At 45.6% G+C, this 17,775-nt stretch overlaps 2 protein-coding genes and 1 long non-coding RNA gene across 4 annotated transcripts; all 3 read left to right on the top strand.

Annotated features, from left to right (window-relative positions):
* Positions 1 to 2,270: 2,270 nt before the first annotated feature.
* Positions 2,271 to 7,439, top strand: LOC129737017 (E3 ubiquitin-protein ligase RBBP6-like). Its single transcript, XM_055723083.1, has 3 exons — positions 2,271 to 2,507; positions 4,739 to 4,838; positions 7,382 to 7,439. The coding sequence occupies exons 1-3, from the start codon at positions 2,342 to 2,344 to the stop codon at positions 7,437 to 7,439; spliced, it is 324 nt and encodes a 107-aa protein (XP_055579058.1). The 5' UTR covers positions 2,271 to 2,341.
* Positions 7,440 to 8,937: 1,498 nt separating this feature from the next.
* LOC129736965 (E3 ubiquitin-protein ligase RBBP6-like) lies at positions 8,938 to 14,830 on the top strand. The gene is made up of 8 exons (XM_055722586.1): positions 8,938 to 8,967; positions 10,915 to 11,003; positions 11,112 to 11,208; positions 12,048 to 12,187; positions 13,101 to 13,270; positions 14,055 to 14,158; positions 14,608 to 14,768; positions 14,821 to 14,830. Exons 1-8 carry the CDS (start codon positions 8,938 to 8,940, stop codon positions 14,828 to 14,830), a joined length of 801 nt encoding a protein of 266 aa, XP_055578561.1.
* Positions 14,831 to 14,863: 33 nt separating this feature from the next.
* Positions 14,864 to 15,100, top strand: LOC129736971 (uncharacterized). Of its 2 annotated transcripts, none has more exons than XR_008734212.1 (2): positions 14,864 to 14,944; positions 15,054 to 15,100. It is a non-coding gene; the product is annotated as an uncharacterized LOC129736971 (long non-coding RNA). The 2 variants fall into 2 exon arrangements; XR_008734211.1 differs by having other exon boundaries at positions 15,039 to 15,100.
* The last annotated feature ends 2,675 nt before the right edge of the window (positions 15,101 to 17,775 follow it).

Genomic DNA, 17,775 nt, shown 5'->3' with positions numbered 1-17,775 from the left:
ACTCTCTAAAGCTGTTAGAAGTGACAAATTAAGGGACCTCTCATCCAGGGAGTCAGCCTTGGGAATGATGGGGAACAAAGAATGGATGGGGAAAAGATCTCCGTTCTCTTCAGTGATGCAGAAAGAGCCTCTGGGTGAGGACGTTGTGGCCACAGGAGGAGACAAGCCGATAGAGTGCTGCGATCCGCAGAATGTTGGTTGGAAGTCGGGCAGAGGTAATTGTTGTGGGGGGAGATCGCGACCTCTGACTCAGATAGCCCCCCGAGAGAGGGCAAGGCCCCGCTTGGGGAGCATGGGGAGCTAGTAAAAAACCTCAGCAGTGCTGTCTGAGGGTGTGTGCTCGTTTGTATTAAAGCAAGCAACTTGTAACCCATCCTGTGCCTGACTGAAAATGCATGTGTAATGCGCTATGAGTGTGCAAGTGCTCTGCTGTCCATAGTGCGTGCCCTCGAGTAACTGGGTGAGCACGCTCAGAGGAAACATTCCCCCGTGCTCCCAGCACTGCCATAAAGAATGCCTGCCTTCTGAAACTTGCAAGCAAGGCTTAGAGGGTTTCTCTCCATGACCGACTTTATGGCATCATTCCCACCATACTGGAGAAAGCAAATCTTTTATTGTTTGGTGGTGAAAGCAGCTTGGGCAGTGTCACTGATGTGCAGCACTTTTTTAACCTCAGGTCTAAAGTGCCACCGGTCCCACCGTGGGGTACATCCTTCCTCAGGCTTTCACCAAACGGAAAGGATGCATCAAACCCACCCCACAAACACGTCCTGCACTTTTTTTATCTTTCCTGGAACGTGGGGACATGACCCTGCTGGGCCATCAGTGCCACCTGCCTGGGAGCCAAGATGGTGCCTTTGCATTCCAGTCTAAGAACTTACCTTCTTTTTTTCCTTTTCAGTGACTTTAGAGCCATCCTTAGGGAGGCTGGTTAAGCTGGTTTACTGCACAGCTGGTCGCCAGTGGAGGGAAATGGTATGCTCCGCTGTTGCCTTTGGTGTTTACTTGTTACTGTGTCGCTCATTTGAGGGATCTTCTCATGCCCCGGCAAGCAGAAGCTATCACTCCACTTTAGGCCTTGGTCTAATAGTCATGCAAAGCAATATTGAAAGTCATTCTGAGGTCTGGAACAGGCCCCAATATGCATTTTATAAAAGTGCTTCTTGGCTGCTGTTTCTCTTTGTATGGGTTTTTTTCCCATTTCCCCAGACTGCTGAAGCTCTGAAAGGCGCCGATGAGCTGCTCTCCCTCAGTTTGCTCCTTTGCCTTTGGGGAGTGCGGTTCATGTTTTCTTCATGGCTTTGCAGGGGAGAAAATCCATGAGTACACCACCTTGGTTTTTTCACCTAAGCTAATTTCAGAAACTGCCTCCTTTAACTTAAACATGAAACTCTTCTTCACCTCTTTGTGCACTTGTAGAAAAGCAGGGTGGGGTGGGGGGTGGGGGTGTCTTCAGGAAGTGCCTGCAAAAGAGCCTTTGGGAGATCCTGTCCCTTGACTCACATGTGGGGTAGTGAAGAGTCTGAGAAAGTCATGGGTGTTTTGGTGTTCACCTAAGCAGGTTTTCGTTTTGGTTTTTTTCTTTTTTCTTTTTTATCTTATGTAGCTTATGTCACCAGGTAGTGACAGCCTGGGGATGACAGGAGGGGACAGCAGGCAGTGGCAGTGTGGAGTGTGACCAGAGGGGACTGTAGGCAGGGACAGGCCTGGGGGTTACCGGAGGGGACAGCAGGCAGTGACAGCCTGGGTGGTGACAGGAGGGGACAGCAGGCCATGACAGCCTGGGAGGTGACAGGAGGGGACAGCAGGCCGTGAAAACCTGGGGATGACAGGAGGGGACAGCAGATTGGGACAGCATGGGGGTGACAGGAGGGGACAGCAGGCCATGACAGCCTGCGTAGTGACAGGAGGGGACAGCAGGCAGTGGCAGCATCGAGGGTGACAGGAGGGGACAGCAGGCCGTGACAGCCTGGGGGGTGACAGGGCACGGGGCGGTGACAGGCTGGGGGACAGCAGGGACACCGGCGGCCCAGGCGGGGCTGATGAAGGCCCCTCCCCCAGGGGCGCTGAGTGGCCCCCTGAGCCCCTCTGTCACAATGCGGAGCCGCCTGGGTTGCCATAGCGAGCAGCTTGGCCTGGCAGCGCTGGTGTGAGGAGGGAGCGGAGGCCGAGCCAGGGCCTGTCCCCATCGTCCTCCCACCGGGGCTGCGAGGAGGAGCCGGCGGGCTCAGCCCGCGCTGCTGGCCCCAGCCCCTCGGTGGGCCCTGACCTGCTGTGGGGGCCGCGAGGCCAGCTGCTGCGTGAGGTGCCATCGCGGAGCGGGCACCGCCTGGCCCCGGCCATGTCGTGTGTCCACTACAAGTTCTCCTCCAGGCTGAACTCCGATGTGGTCACCTTTCACGGCCCCCACATCTCCCTGCGCGACCTCAGGCGCCAGATCATGGGCCGCGAGAGGCTGAAGGCGACCCACTGCGACCTGCAGGTCACCAACGCCCAGACCATGGAAGGTGCGTGGGGGCGGCGGGTGCGGGGACCGGGGACCGGCCGGCTGGCGATGGCGCAGGCGGCCAGTGAGGCGGTTGGGCCACGGCCGGCAGCGGTGACTTGTGCTGGGGCCTCAGAGCTGCTCTTCCGTGGTTGTGCGCTGGCAGCTGCCGTCAGGGCTGTGTGCGCAGCCAGGCACAGCAGCGTACGGGGTCCGTGTGCGACACCGCACGTGGAAGAGGTTTGGTTTCTGGGAACCCTTCTAGGTAAAACGATAAGGGAATGTGGGACAATGCCTTGTCATCACAGACCTGCCAGATTTCTTTGAAAGCCGGCAGAGAAGGCTGAACGTGATAGAAAAGGAGTGGGTGGCTAATTTAAAGGGGAAAAAAAAGTGGGTTTGGTGACTGAAATTTGTCTTCAGCTACTTTTACTCCACCGCGTTGGAAAAGCGGTGCTTGGCTGCTGCAGAAACTGCTCAGTAGCAACGTTTTGGATCAAGAGTGTATCTGTGAGTGAGAATCTATGCAGACCCTGGAAAGCCATCTTGTAGACGAGTGTTCTGTCTAAAGTATACTTGGCATTTCTTGCTAATACAGCTTCTTTGCTGCACCATGCTACACATTCATTCAGATGCTATTGAGCATCATTTCTTCATTTCTTTCAAACGGTGCATTTTTGTCGTGGTACTGCGTGTTAAACGGTGTCAGGGCAGTACTGAAGTTTTATGGCAGATCAGTTATGGTGAATATACCTAGAAATGTTCTTAGAGAAACCCTAAGTTCTTTTGAATCTGAGAAATGGTGCTTGATTCTCAGAGACGGTAATGGTTTTGTATTACTTAGTGTGCTGTTTCAGTTTGGTAATCTACCGTCTGGCAAAGCTTGCATGTGATTAAAGACTTTGGAATATGACTTGTCAGAAATACAAAGACTTGGAAACCATCTCCATTCCTTAAACATTCAAATTTTATCGGTTGGGGTTTTTTTTCTTTTTTCCTGTGGTTCTGTGACATTCCCACAACAGTCTTGTCGTTACAATGTGTACTCATAGGATTTTTTCCTCTCCCTGTTTGATGTATTAAAACTTAAAACAGAATAACATGCCTGCTGCGGTAACTGTAACTTTGGCCCCAGCCTTTCAAGTGGTTGGACCTAAACACGCTGTTTACCTACAGATAGGTAAAGTAGGTTCAGGACAGTATCTGTGAGCAGACTTAACAGCACGGTGTTAGGGGTCTTGGGGGTGTTACGGGATCGCGTGTCATATACAGCAGTAGAGACAGACATGCAGGTAGAGGCAGACGTACAGGTTGTGACACAGATGCTTACTGGAACTTTTGTAAGGGTGTTTTCCCCGTGAAAATGCAAAAATTCCCCAGCGGTTGTCAGAGCAAAGCTAAGGAATACATTTCGGTGTCATTTATGTGTATGCCAGATTTTGGGGTTTTATACATAACCGTGACTTTCCGTTTTTATTGGACAGCATCTACGTGTTTAAAGTCACCTTCAGAAGATGAAGGAAAGAACTAGGCCTGGATGTCCTGCCTAAAGGGGGTTCTTGGAGATCCTCCCTGTGGAGATATGGTAGTGGGTTTTATAACTTTGTGCAGGAGTCCTGACTAAATGTTGGCATGATCTTGGAAAGACCCTTCAGTGAACCTTGAGTGAAGATGGCCAACTTGTTCAGAGTTTTCCGAGCCGCGTGATCACGGAAATCTCGTAATAGAAGCAATGCTAATAGAAGCTAAAAGTAAACAGGATTTTACACATCACTGGGGGGAAAAAAAAGAGATGGTGGACTCTTTTTGAAGATGGTGGGAAGGCAAAATGGATGGTTGGGATGTGTTTTAAAAGGTGGGAGGCGGGGTGGGGGTGTCCTCTTCCGTGCTCGCTATTATAGAGACATGTTCTAGGGTTTTGTAAGCTAACAGGAGCAAAAGCAATGAAAGTTAGATCAGGAAAGAGCCTCATGTTTTAGCAGACTCTGCTTTAGTGACTTTAGAGACCATTTTGCTGTTGGCATTGAAACGATTCAAAACAAATGGAAAAGATTTTGCTGCTTGTGTTTGACTATCAGACCTGAAGATTTCTGGAAAGGTACCGTGAGTGTGTGGACATGATAAAAGCATGACGCTGTGTGTAAAATGTTGCTTTTCTATCCGTAAAGGGTTCCCTGAAGTGCTATGTCATGACATATTAATATCACTCTTACGAACTGACTGATGCTTTCTCTGTATTGATGTTGTTTTCAGAATACACAGATGACAATGCCCTGATTCCAAGGCACTCATCGGTAACTGTTAGGAGAGTCCCTGTTAGAGGAGTTAAAGCTACCGGCAAGACAGACCTTGGGTAAGTAGCCGTAACGCGTTGTGTTCTTTGGGAGGGGTTTCAGTGTGTTCACCTTCTTTGTGCCTGTTGGGTTACGGAGGCATTCCGGTTGTCTCTTTCTTGTTAAAGCTGCTGTTAAATTGTGTTGTGACAGGGCAGATTTGAATGTATCTGTCCCAAAGCAGACTTAGATTTTTCAGCCCGCTGGGACGTGGCATTCAAAGTCCAACAGTGGTAGCTGTTCAGACGTTTGAATTGGGTTTGTTCTTGGGGTTGGTTTTTCTGAGAGTCAAGTTCTCCATCCTGTTTCCTCTATGCAGAGAGATTCCTTATTTTATGCTTTTGCTTGTATTGCTTTTAGAGTAAACGGAGAGACACATTGCAGTGTGAACTGGTAATTGGTTCCCATCTGCCAGCAGTCCGAGTCCCAGTGTTTGACTGCTTCCTTTGTTTGGGGGCGGGGGGGCAGGGTATTCTTACACCCCAGAGGGGTGGGGGTGGCGGGGCTGCATGCTGTCTCCAGAGGAAAGACTGAGAGTGGCCAGCTGGCAAACCGTGCGAACAAGAAGTTTCATTCTTAAGTGATTCCTATTAGTTTCCTAAAGACAATGCCTGTGTCGGGCAAGAGAAAAAGAGCAACGTCCTAAAGCGTATTGCCTTTTGTGCCAGGACGGTGAAGGAGCAGTTGATCTTTTCCAAACCTGAAGCTCAGAAAGCAGTTGGGCACATTCCCAAATGTTGGTAGTTACCTTTCTAAGTTTGATTTCACCCTAAGCTGCTCTCTGTGCTCCAGGTATTACTGCTGTATTCCTCAGATTTATGGAGGACAGAGATCTGATTACAATTGCAGATATTCAAATGTAAGCCTGACTACAGCATTGTTGCTGTCATCGATGTATTTGTCCAGTCCAGTTCTGTATCAGCTGCGTCAGCATGGTTTGAATGGTCATGTTTTCCAGCCTTCTTCAAGACAGACCTCTCCTCCACCATTAGTAGATATTATTGACTTGTGGTTATGCCGTGTCTTTCTAATGTTAGTTCTCAATAAATAAAGTATACCGGCGAGTTTCAGCGTGTCTCAAACAAACAGTACAGCAGCATCCTAGTACCCATGAAGCATCTGCAAGCAAACCCCCCTGAATTTATGTGGCTCTCCTGTAAGCTTTGGGCATATTAGTGCTTTCAGGCACTACCAAGAGTTTCTGGATGCCACAGCGCTGTGCTGCTAAGCATGGCCTTGTTTGGGGGGTTAATTTAGATCGGGATGCTTAGTGCTGTCTTGTCAATATAGCCTCCATTTCTGGTTGGATGACACCCTCTCCTGGTGTTGGAATGCTGCCCTAAAATGAGAAGCTAGGTGCCACTAGCATCAAAGATCCAAGAAGCACCTGCACGTGGGGATAAGGGATGAATGCCGCTGCTCTGCTAAAGTTGCAAATGGATCAGGCAGGTCAGCTTTCTATTCCTTCAGCTGGAACCATTGTGGAAACAACTGGTAGAGTTGTTAATGTTTGGGAATGGTGAATGCATGCTGTCATGGTGGAGAGGCCTTCAGGAATGCGTTAGTCACCTTGTAGTATCTTCCTCAAGGCAAGTGGATGAAGAAACCATGGTGTGGTAATCTAAAGCTTTTCCTCGCGCTTCCTCATCTTCAGGAGGTACGTGGCTGTACTTGCGAGCCTGGTGGTGGTGTAGCAGTGGCAGGAAGTATGAGCCTTTCTATTTGTGCAGGACTTGCACAGCAGCCTTTGGGTTGCCTCTGCTCGTGGGACGCTTTGGATGAGGTATGAATTGTTTGTTAACTAGATGGGCGGTTGCATGTTTGATTCATGAGTAGCATGCAGGTACAGACCAATGAGTATGTGGAATCTCGGCAAGGGCTTGCGTGTCATAAGTGTTCCCTAAAATATTGTAGCATGTTCAAGATGATCTTAAAGGAAGTTCTGGTAATCAAGACTTTTTTTCTTATTTTTTTAACACAGGCCTCCTCGATCTCAGAAAATCCTAGGAACTGCTTTCAGGTGATGTTTCTACTGCTATTTGTAGTCACTTTAGGCTAAGTATGGTAGGTACCTGAACACAGTGCTTGGGCTTCCACCAAGAAACACTTTTCTACAGACAACTGTTCTCGTTTTGTCAGAGGAGTGTAGAAACCAAAGTGCTCTATCTGGTACCTATTTGTGGTAGTGGGGCTATACAGATTGCCTGAAGGTGCCTTCGTATTTGGATGGCTGACTATTTAAGAACAGAAAAATGTAGCACAGTCTTCACAGTTTTGGTACTTAGAGAGCAGAAAGAAAATATCTGAGGACTTCTTCTTGCACTGCTGTATTCTGTATCTTAGAGTCATTGGGGGCAAAGAAGGAATGGGATTTTGGGTTTTATTTCAATTGCACTGAATGCACCAGGAGAGCACACTTTATGTATAGAAATAAATTTCCGTATTCATAAGACTACCAGTACACAATGTTTTGATGTTCAGGTTGTATAAACTGTTTTCCCTGCTTTATGTTGGTTACGAGTGCTTTATTTTAAGTTCTGATCATCTTTCTTTCTTCTTCTAGAAGTCGAACTGGGCCAGCGAGTAGAACATCAAAAGAGGTATGTAAAAACACAAGCTGAAACTTTTTTCTACATGCTGCACCTAAGTCTAAGAAATGTAGCCTTGTACTAATTTTTTAATATATATAAAATATATAAAATATATATGTTTTATATATAATATTTATAATATATATATCTCAAACATATTTTCCAGTGAAACATAGTGTATGCTGTAAATCCAATGTACTTGATTCAGCATAGTGAAAACTGAGCAATGCCAACATTTGCGCGGTTCTAATGTGAATAATGGTATTTGTGCCTAGTAACGCATTGCATTTCGTACTGAATAGGCTAGAATATTTCTTGTGTGACTGTGTGTTGTACCGATAATGTATGCTCATTTTTAGAGCTTGTAGGTTCAAGGTTTGCACCACTGAACTTGGTGCCACTCTTCAGTACGCCACCACTTTGAATTTACATTTGGAAAAGGGGCAGCATTTTTCTTCCGGTCAGAAAACACTGTTGTTCTGCTGCTAAGACATGAATAAGTAACTCGAGGAGACACTTGACTAGTAATGGCCTAGATCTCCACTTGGCCCTTGGGGGGTATGCTACGTGCAACGATGCATTTCAAAATAGCCCTCATAGTACAAACATTACTTTGTGGTGGTGGTTGGTTTTCATCTGTAAGTATAACTGCTTGTTCTTCACTAGAATGGAGTGAGGCATTACATGAGCTCTAGGTCACTGGATCTGATCACTTTGTAAGCTCTTAGGATAACTTAATCTAGAAATTCGTGAACTTGGGGTCTAATGAAAGTAAATGAAAGACAGCGCAAAAACTATACTGCATTCATGAATCATACTTGTGTGCATTTAGTAAATGATGAGCTATTAACTGATTAATTTATAAACTGCACTGACAATGTTTCCTGTAGTGACACTTCCTACTCAAATAAACGGAAATAATTTTTTTAGATCCTTTCGAGCTGCAAATGGACAGCTTCCTTAACCCTCCGTCTTTTAAGCAGTTGTGAGCATTTGACAAGGGTCCCCCTCTGAGGTATTCTGAGCAATAGGTTGATCTCAGGAGGGGTTGGTTGCTTTAGTTTCTTCTCATTAACAACGTAGGCATACTTAAGCTGTTTAAGGTTTGGACTTTGTTTTGAACAAGTATAAATTCCACTGGCTTGGAGGTGGCTCTTCCAGTGACACTCAGAGGATATAGCGCAGGCTTTCATACAGCAGTAGGGGTGAACTATTGCTCTGTTTTGATTGTAGAACTTGAGTATGTGTTTAATTTTTCTGAATAGATTGGCGACCCTTCCGCACCTCTTTCTCTGGCCCAGCTTATTAAGGTATGCTTAGATGTACTTGCTTGTGAAATCGTGTTAAAAAGAAAGGGGTGGGTGTGGGTGTGTATCCTTGTATTTTCAAACCTTACACTGTGCTCTCTAGCTGGATAACTGCTGTAATATGAGCAAAACATTAATTGTTAATAATTCAGAGTGTTTCTCCTAACTTTAAAATATTACTTTGATACTATCCTGTAGAGAGTAGTTCCCAGCTTGGGAAGATGGAAGGGGAGCACCTTATTGGCCTCAGTGTAATGCTGCAGTGTTACTCATCTGCAAGACACAAAGAAGCAGCACTTCAGAAGCTGTTTACCATTTTTCATACGTCCCGCTCATTGTTCATTGGAAACTAACACCATTTTTACAGCAGGATTTAATTGGCTGTAAGTCATGGACATTTCTAGGGCCTTTGCAACAGCCGGAACAGACGTGTTTCTGGAACATGGACAATTGCATGGCTGTTTTTGAATTTTTAGTCATTACAGTTACAGATCCATTCTTTGAATGGTGCGGGACTGCTTGAATTGTGGCATACAGATAGAGGACGACGCAACCTAATTTGTTTACATGCAGACTGTGAAAAGTGTGCAAGTGCACCTAATTGTTGATAGGACTGTGCCAGTGTTTATGCGAGGCACATCAGCAGACGTGACCGCCTGAAAGCATATTTTGTAATGGAACTGCTTGTATTTTGTGCTCAGCAACGTGTAACGTTGTCTCGGGAAACACTAGTGATTGCACTTGGTGAAGAGGCGTAGTGCTAGCCACAGAAGTGATTAAAAGCATAGTCTTTAAAGTTACAAAGACTAGAGAAGGCAGGGCCTAACGCAGAGGAGCTAGTTCTTTCCTCTGAAAATGAAGGCCAGAGCTCATGTCCAAGAGAAAGAAATCCTTCCCACTGGGAACGTCTTCCCTCGCTCGCTGCATTTATTTATTTTCTTAATAAATTTAATTGTGTTAATTAACATTTTGCGGCAGGGTGGGGGTGGGGGTGGAGGTGTGTGCAGAATTAGTTTGGGAAGCAGCCACCAAAAGACATTGGTCTCCCTCAGGGCTGTCCCTTGGTTCTGTAAAGTCATGTGAAATTTACTCTAAAATGTGGAAAACTGTCCAAGCTTTTGAGAAATTCAAAGATTTCAGAAATACGGAGATAGGTAACAAAGCAGCTCCGAACTGTTACCCTAGCCTCTTTAGTGCAGGCTGGCACAGGAGGCAATGTGTAGTAAGAACTTTTCTGCTTTGTTATGACTATGTATTGAATGCCATATTTGAATGGTGGTCTGTTCCTAGAAATGTGTTGTGGGTTTTGGATGTGTTTTGTAAACCATTTGGGTTCAGACAAATCAGTCAAGTGTCTATAAAAGTTCTCTGCAAATGTTACTGGAAATGATTTCATAGATGGAGATCTGGATTATGTTCCTGCGTATATGGAACAGCTAGATGAAATAACATGTGGAAACTAGTTGGTTGCTTTCGTGAGTGAATGCATGTAAAAAGGAAAACATGAGCAGTTGGTCTGTAGGATAGGTGCTTGAAGTTCCAAATAATTTACAGTCACCCCCTTTGACCCTGCTTGTATCTGGACTAGTGTGTAATAGAAACATTTGAAGAAGTACTGTGTAAAAAAACCCATCTGGCTTCCATAGTTCGAAGATCTAGTTCTGCGTAAGGTTTATATTACAATTTGCGTGTTAAAAGGACAGTGACAACTGGAAAAAAATTGTAGTTCAGTCACTTCCTATGAAGAAGCGAGTGGCGGTGGGGGAGGGGGCGGAACCATGCGGTTTGGACTGCCTACAGCACATGATGGTCAGATGTCTGCTGAAAAGAATCTTTTCTCTTGCTGAGGGATTATAGAAAGCTTGATTCCTTTTAATGCTTCTGGGTCTGAAGCTGAATTTCAGCAAGCAAAACCAACTGCCACGACTCTGAAGTTGTGTGTCCTTTTGACACTGCAGAATGTAAATACTGCTACTTGCACACATCTTTCTCAGTTAAATGTACCATGGCTAGCTTCTTTGACTAGTCTGGAGCTTAAAGACCAGCTTCAAAATGCTGGCTGGTGGGCTTTTTTCTACACATAGCTTCAGTCCGCTTGGACAAAACTTGGATTGGCTTCACAAGTCTTTATGTAAGGTACAAAGAGAGCCTATTTGTAGCCTAATGTGTGTGTCAAATAACCATTACCTGTTAAACAGACTGCCAACCTGGCTGAAGCCAATGCTTCCGAAGAGGATAAGATAAAGGCGATGATGATACAGTCCTGCCATGAATACGATCCATCCAAGTAAGTATCAAATGTGATCTTCAAAGGTTATGGAAAAAGTATGGAGATGTTTCTTTTAAGAAGAGAGACACATGCATAGCTTTTCCTTTTTTTCCCCAAACCTTCTAGTTACTTGAGGGAACCCTTGGATCTGCCTCCACCATCATCCAGTTGCTTTTGCTGTGGAAAACCTGGCCACTATGCCAAGAACTGCCCGGTAAATAGGGTAAGATTGGGGCAGGCCTCTGGTGTTACCGAGCTTTTAGGGTTTTTTACCTTGGCATTTATGTGACAAAGACATGAACACTCCCAGTAAGAATTGTTTCTCTCGGGGCGAAATGTTACATGGCAATGTTGCAAAGCCCTCCCAAATTCAAGGGAAACTTGGAATTCTAAATGTGAAACTTTTTTTTTCTCTAGGTCACAGACATTAAAGATGTCCATAGATCTTTCTCAGTGAACTTTCATAGATATTTGTATCTATTTCAATAGTACTGGAAATGTTCCTGGTTCTAACTCTTTCTAATGACAGTTCAAAGTTGTTGGTATTTCCTCTAAAAACAAGAGGTTTCTGTCGACCCCGTCTATTGAGTATCTGTCAGTTTTAACTACAGAAGCCTCTGGCTGAATATTCATGCCGTTTAACATCAGTCCCTGAATGTACGTGCAGGAGGGATGAATTCAGCCTTCCTATATAGATGTGAATGTAAGTTTCCATGGGGGCTGATTTGGAGACCCTGAATTAAGCTCTCACACGTTGCCCAGGGGCTTTGGAGGGGGAACAGGTTTGTGTCTCTGCTCTGAGCGGACGGTGAGCAAAGGGCTGTTTCACCCTGAAGGGTCCTGAAGTTAAGCCAAAGAATGACGACTGGGTTCAAAACTCTGCTCAAACCTGTGGTACGTCCTGGCTATGCTCGTCGGGGAAAGCAGGAGTTTGAGTCGAGCAGCCATTATGTTAGGTAAAAGGAGGGGATTAAAGGCTTTCGCTGCTTAAAATTATCTCTGAAACGTCATTTTAAGTGTGCGTCTGAAGAGGAGAGATGTCTGCATTTCTGTTCTCAACAGGACAAAAATGTGGAGCCTGTTTGCAGAATTAAAAGGAGCACCGGAATTCCAAGGAGTTTCCTGGTGGAGGTGAAGGATCCCAACACAAAAGGTGCCATGCTGACAAAGGCTGGGAAATACGCAATACCAACTATTAATGCGTAAGTATGGAATTAATCGGACCGACCAAAATGCGAATGAGAGCAACCATGCGTAAATGTCTGAGTGGCAATGCAGCCGAGGTGGCCAGCCTCTAATTACGAGGGAGGAAGCACTACCGTCGTATCTTAACCTTAAAATCTGCAATACTTTCCCATATTGAAATAGAGTAGTCCTACTGTTCATGCCCCGGGAAGCTGGCTGACCTTGGGGTATGCTAAGAACCTGTATTTCTGCAAGGCATTTCAGTAGTGTTTCCAGCTGGCATCATTCTCTCTGAATGCTCATTTTGCTTCTGGTTTATGTTTCAAAGGCTTCTTGCAAAATTTAACAAATAGCCCTTGGACTGAGATTTCCTCCTCCTCTGACTTTTAACAAATCTCATGTGTGAAACGGGCTGAAGTGTTCCTGTTGCTATAAACTAAGAAATTACTGCTGTGTGCTGACAGGAGTGGCTGTTGGAAAGTGCACTCGGTAGCACTTCCCTTTTTCTGTCATGGATCTCCTGTTGTAGAAGCTGTAGCACAGACTTCTTTCATTTACAAAATGAAATTACTTGGGGACGAACTTTACCCTGATCCAGCAATTTGCACTTACCCTCTGGCAAAGGAGAGGTGGGATTCCTTTCCCCTGCTCTCTAGCTGTCAAGCAATTATTTTTCTAGTCTGAGCTCATTTCGTAGTTGATCCAACGGATGGGAGAGTTCTGCAGAAGGAAAAATGTTCCCCCCTCCTTCTTCTTCTGATAGTGTGGCTCTAGAGAAGTCATTTAGCGTAAATGCCTACGTTGTAGAAAGCCTACGTGGAGTGAGAAGACTTCCATCTATTACCTTTGTTTGATAAAATCCAAAGCTTGGAAAATTTTTCCTTTCCCATCTTTCACTTTTTTCTTTTTCCTTCCCCACCTGCCCTCCAGGGAAGCTTATGCTAGAGAGAAAAAGGAAAAGCCACCCTTTTTACCAGAGGAGCCCTCCTCCTCCTCCGCAGACAGGCCTGTTCCAAACGAGTTGTTATGTCCCATTTGTAAAGATCCAGTGACGGATGCAGCGCTTATTCCATGCTGTGGAGCAAGTTATTGTGACGAATGTAAGTGCGTAATGTAATGTAAGGAGTAAACTCCCCTCCCGTGTTTTTTAATCCAAAACACCACATCAGATCTTCTGAAAGCAGGAATAGGAGATCACCTGTGCTACCAGGTCTATTTCATACTTCAGTACGCCCGGAGTAGGAAAGGCCTCTTCTCCGTAATGGGGGGGAAAAAAAAAAACAAACCCAAAGGCCAAAGAGCTTTTTTCCCTTTCTGTGTATCTAGTCAAATCTTCTTCACATGCGGAAGGTCGAGTACGAGAAGAGTGCATAATTGTGCAGGTGAATACAGTATTAGATATGGAATGCACGTAGTTTGTCCACAGCTCTTTCTCTCATACACAACTATAGAGCCAGCTCTGGTGACTGACTCTGGTCCGCCACAAACAGGCAGTCGGGCATTTAATCTACATTCTTTGCCACAGGAGTTGGTTAAACCTTCAAAACTCGAACCGACTCATGGCTTTTTGAGATGTGCTTTGTTCATTAGCCTTGATGTTGGTGGCTTCTTGCTGTACTCGGTAGTAGAAAAAAGACTAGTCCAAACATCAGGACACAGCCCACTCTATGGTCTTCAGCTGTTACAACAGGGAAATGTCAAAACTGTATAGCGATTTGCTGCATACTGGGCATTTTTTACACTTATGAACATTTATAGCTTCATGCTCTCCATTCAAGACCATATCCAGCCATTAATCGTCTGTGTGTTCTTATAATTGATGAGAACCCCAAAGATTTCCCTACTTTGGCTGAAACCTATTTTGACGCTTCTAATTACACACAGGTATTAGAACAGCTTTACTGGAATCGGAGGAACATACTTGCCCGGCGTGTCATCAGACAGGTGTTTCTCCTGACGCTTTAGTTGCCAACAACTTCCTGCGCCAGGTAACGTGGTGACTTTTTCATCAACTGTTTGTAAGGAAAGTCTGTTTGTAAAAAGCTGAAAGGGAGGAAATTATTGACATCTCCTTAAAGAAGGATAAACTGAATAAGGCTGCATTTACTTTTCAAATGCATTGTCTGTTGTTACAGAAGCTGACAACTCTTTAGAGATAATCAGGCAAACTCAGGTCAAACTTTTGTCTAAACACGCTTGCCTGCCTCTCAGATTCGCTGTTAACACTGAAGTCCTTTAACTACAGATACTCTGAGCTACCAGTCCTTAATAGCAGTGTTTCATGTGATGTGTTCCTATCTCTGTGTGCTGCTTTACTCTAGGCTTGATAGCATGTACAGGACTATACAAGTCATTTTACCCTGTGGAGGCTTTTCTTCATCTATTGTCATCATAATCTGACACTTTGATCTTTTTGTCCATGTTCTTCTGCCTCTAGGCTGTGAACAACTTCCACAATGGAACCGGCTACACAACAGGGCTCCATAAGGAGATTCAGCAGCAGCAGCGACAGCCGCCGTCACCGCCTGCACGACCACTTGTGACTGTGACACCTGCTGCTCAGGTGACTGCCACCAAACTTTCTAAATCTTCCTCTCTGTCAGTCAGCGGTCTGTTAAGTTTTATTTCAACATATGCTTTTGAAATACAGTATTTATTAGAGCTTATTTTCCAACTGTTTGCATTTATTCACAAGGGCTTTCCGGTTCCTGTAGCAAGACAACCGGCAGTACCATGTCTTCTGGGCCCCCAAGAGCAAAAAATACCCACACCTGGTGAGTGACCGTAACTTTAGAATTTCTTCTAAAAAAATTATCTTCAGATGAACTGAATGGGATTTATTTCTTTTTCCTCTCCCCACTCCAAAAGGTCATCCGATGAGAGCCAGTGCGGTTCGCTCAGCAGGTGGCAGACCAGGCTGGGGACTGTAAGTATTTCACAGAAATTCAGTCTCTGACGACTTGTAACCTGTTAAACCAGGCTGTAACACCTACATTACTTCTACAGTAGCTGATTTATAATGAAATGCGTATGCACAGATAGCTGTGGAGAATACAAGTGGCAATTCATTTTTAAGTGGCTCAGCTTGAGTTGGCTCTAACAAAGGGGATCTGTGCTTGCAGTAAAACGATTACAAATAAAACTCCAGTATGTGACCCAAAAGTAGACTCTGAAAAAGAAACGCTTTTGGAGGAAACCGTAAGTATATATCAAAATTAAACATAACGACAGGATGAGGTGCAAAGCCACCCTTTCGAATTACTTACTGGCTGGATAGGGCTGAAGAAACTGATTTCCCAATTGAAGTCAGCCTCCAACATTTGATTCTTAATGACTTAGTGATGGAGCAAATTGTTGGAAGAGTCAGTGCTGTTTTTTTATGACCATTTTGAATTTCTTTAGTCTAGTCATCTCAAATAGCCAAGCTGCTTTCTCTCCGTTGGAGAGAGAGGAATCTGTTTTTGCTGTTATTGCCCTACCAGTTAGTTCTTCCTTTTGGTATGTATTTGTTATGGATAGATTATAAGTGTGCATCGTGTTTATAAAATCTTAAAGATAAATCAAAAGAAAACACAGCAATCCGTCCCAGAGATACCTAAAATTCTCAGGTTCAGTAAGCAAGGAAAGAACAGTTCAGGGACAAGACCAGGCCAAACAGATCATCACGAGGCAACAACCTAGGAAGTTTGTGGGGAAGAACTGAAAGGAAGTTGGAGAGAAGCTTGGTTAATATCTGTGCAGTACTTTGAAGCTCGGAAGTGTGAAGTAGGAAGTGTATCGAGGAGTGGCAGAGGAGCCGTGGGCACCTGGCACCTGGGAGATAGGAGTCTCCTTTAAGCATGGGCAGCCTCTGCCCACAGTCACAAAGCTGAATGTAGGGGGAGAAGCCTGAGGCAACTACTTGGGGTGAGGATGTGGAAGGCAAGTGTGAGGATCCAGAAATGAGGGTAGGCTCAAATGGACAGGAAGCTGCCAGAAAAATGCTCAGGTTGAGAACAAGAAGGGCTCGCCACCGTGCTCCCGCTTCATTCACATTCCTCTTTAAAATCAGGGCAGAGTGTGACAGTGACACGCGAGTTTGGGTTTCTCTGGGAGTTCAAATGGAGGACATCCACGTAGCACACGTACCCAGAGGACTCAGGCCCCGACACTGCCATCATCAACAGCAGCCTCTGTACCTGTGCCGCCACCTCCCTTGCATCCTCCCCCACCCCAGGCGCTTCCTTTCCCGCTGGCGGTACCACCACCACCACTACCTCCTCAGTTTCCACCTGGTCAGCCTCCATCTGCTGGGTATACCCCCGCCCCGCTCCAGAATATCCCCCAGCTCCTGCAAACATGTCATCAGCCAACAGCACGGCCAGCGACTCATTCAAATACCCTCCCAGCGACACCAGCACTTTCTTTATAGAATCACAGGGTCATTTAGGTTTAGTTGGAAAAGACCTTTAAGATCATTGAGTCCAGCAGTTAACCTAAACCTACAAAGTCTGCCATTACAGCAGGTCCCTAAGCGCCACCTCTACATTTCTTTTAATACACCCAGGGATGGTGACCCAACCGCTTCCTTGGGCAGCCTGTTCCAACGCTTGACAAACCTTTTGGTGAAGGAATTTTCCCGAATATCCCATCTCAAGCTCCTGTGGCGCAACTTGAGGCCATTTCCTTTCCTCCTATCAATTGTTACCTGGGAAAAAAAGAGACCGACCCCCACCTCACTACAGCTGCCTCTCAGGTAGTTGCAGGGAGCAGTGAGGTCTCCCCTCAGCCTCCTTTTCCCCAGGTTAACCAACCCCAGTTCCCTCAGCTGCTCCTCACAGGACTTGTGCTCCAGAGCCTTCAGCAGCTTTGTTGCTCTTCTCTGGACACACTGCAGCACCTCAGTGTCTTTCTTGTAGTGAGGGGCCCAAAACCGAACCCAGTGTTGGAGGTGCAGCCTCACCAGGGCTGAGTACAGAGGGACAATCCCTTCCCTGGTCCTGCTGGCCACCGTATTTCAGGCAGAAGCCAGGATGCCGTTGGCCTCCCTTGTCTAGGGAGGAGTTTTACGGGAACAATGGAGACTTCAAAAGGAGTAAGTGTTTGGCTCCAGGAAGTTGCACGGGTTTGCGCTTTGGTATTTCGTTAGCACCTTGGACTGCAGTTACACTAAAGTGCATCTGGCAGAAGCAAAAATGGCATCGTGTTTTATCCAACAGACCTTTTCATTGCAGATGGTAAATGTGCAAAACTCAAGCAAGACAAATGGAGTTGTAGAACTTTCCCTGAATCCTGGGGGAATTCTAAACTCGTTTTGCTTGACTAGGATGTTCGTGTTTGGCATTACATGCAGTAAACATTTTCTCATCTTGGCCGTGTTTTGTATTTTGGTGTCTGTTTGGAATAAATATCCAACTATAATTGTAATAATGGTCAAACTGATTTTAACAGGGAAGAGAAAAAGCCCAGACCCGAAGTGTTCACAAACACTTCTTCTATGGAATTGGTGGCACGTGAGGAGTTTCAGGAGGAGCGCAGGCATTCATTTCCCAGGTAATTGCGTTGCATGTCCCTAACGGAGAAGCAGATTGTCTAGAAGAATCAGGAGGAGTTCCAGTCCACCTCT

The sequence above is a fragment of the Falco cherrug genome, chromosome 10 (genome assembly GCF_023634085.1).
Source record: "Falco cherrug isolate bFalChe1 chromosome 10, bFalChe1.pri, whole genome shotgun sequence".
Taxonomy (NCBI): domain Eukaryota; kingdom Metazoa; phylum Chordata; class Aves; order Falconiformes; family Falconidae; genus Falco; species Falco cherrug.
The sequence above is the reverse complement of the archived record's forward strand: the minus strand, read 5'-3'. Positions and strand labels throughout refer to the sequence as shown.

What these genes read in the sequence shown, in the direction of transcription:
- LOC129737017 (XM_055723083.1), top strand. Translation starts at nt 2,342, where the DNA reads ATGTCGTGTGTCCACTACAAGTTCTCCTCCAGGCTGAACTCCGATGTG. An exon ending in CAACGCCCAGACCATGGAAG is followed by an intron (nt 2,508 to 4,738) that starts GTGCGTGGGGGC and finishes TGTTGTTTTCAG; the next exon opens with AATACACAGATGACAATGCC. An exon ending in ACCGGCAAGACAGACCTTGG is followed by an intron (nt 4,839 to 7,381) that starts GTAAGTAGCCGT and finishes TTCTTCTTCTAG; the next exon opens with AAGTCGAACTGGGCCAGCGA.
- LOC129736965 (XM_055722586.1), top strand. Translation starts at nt 8,938, where the DNA reads ATGGAAGGGGAGCACCTTATTGGCCTCAGT. An exon ending in AGCAAGTTATTGTGACGAAT is followed by an intron (nt 13,271 to 14,054) that starts GTAAGTGCGTAA and finishes AATTACACACAG; the next exon opens with GTATTAGAACAGCTTTACTG. An exon ending in CCAACAACTTCCTGCGCCAG is followed by an intron (nt 14,159 to 14,607) that starts GTAACGTGGTGA and finishes TTCTGCCTCTAG; the next exon opens with GCTGTGAACAACTTCCACAA.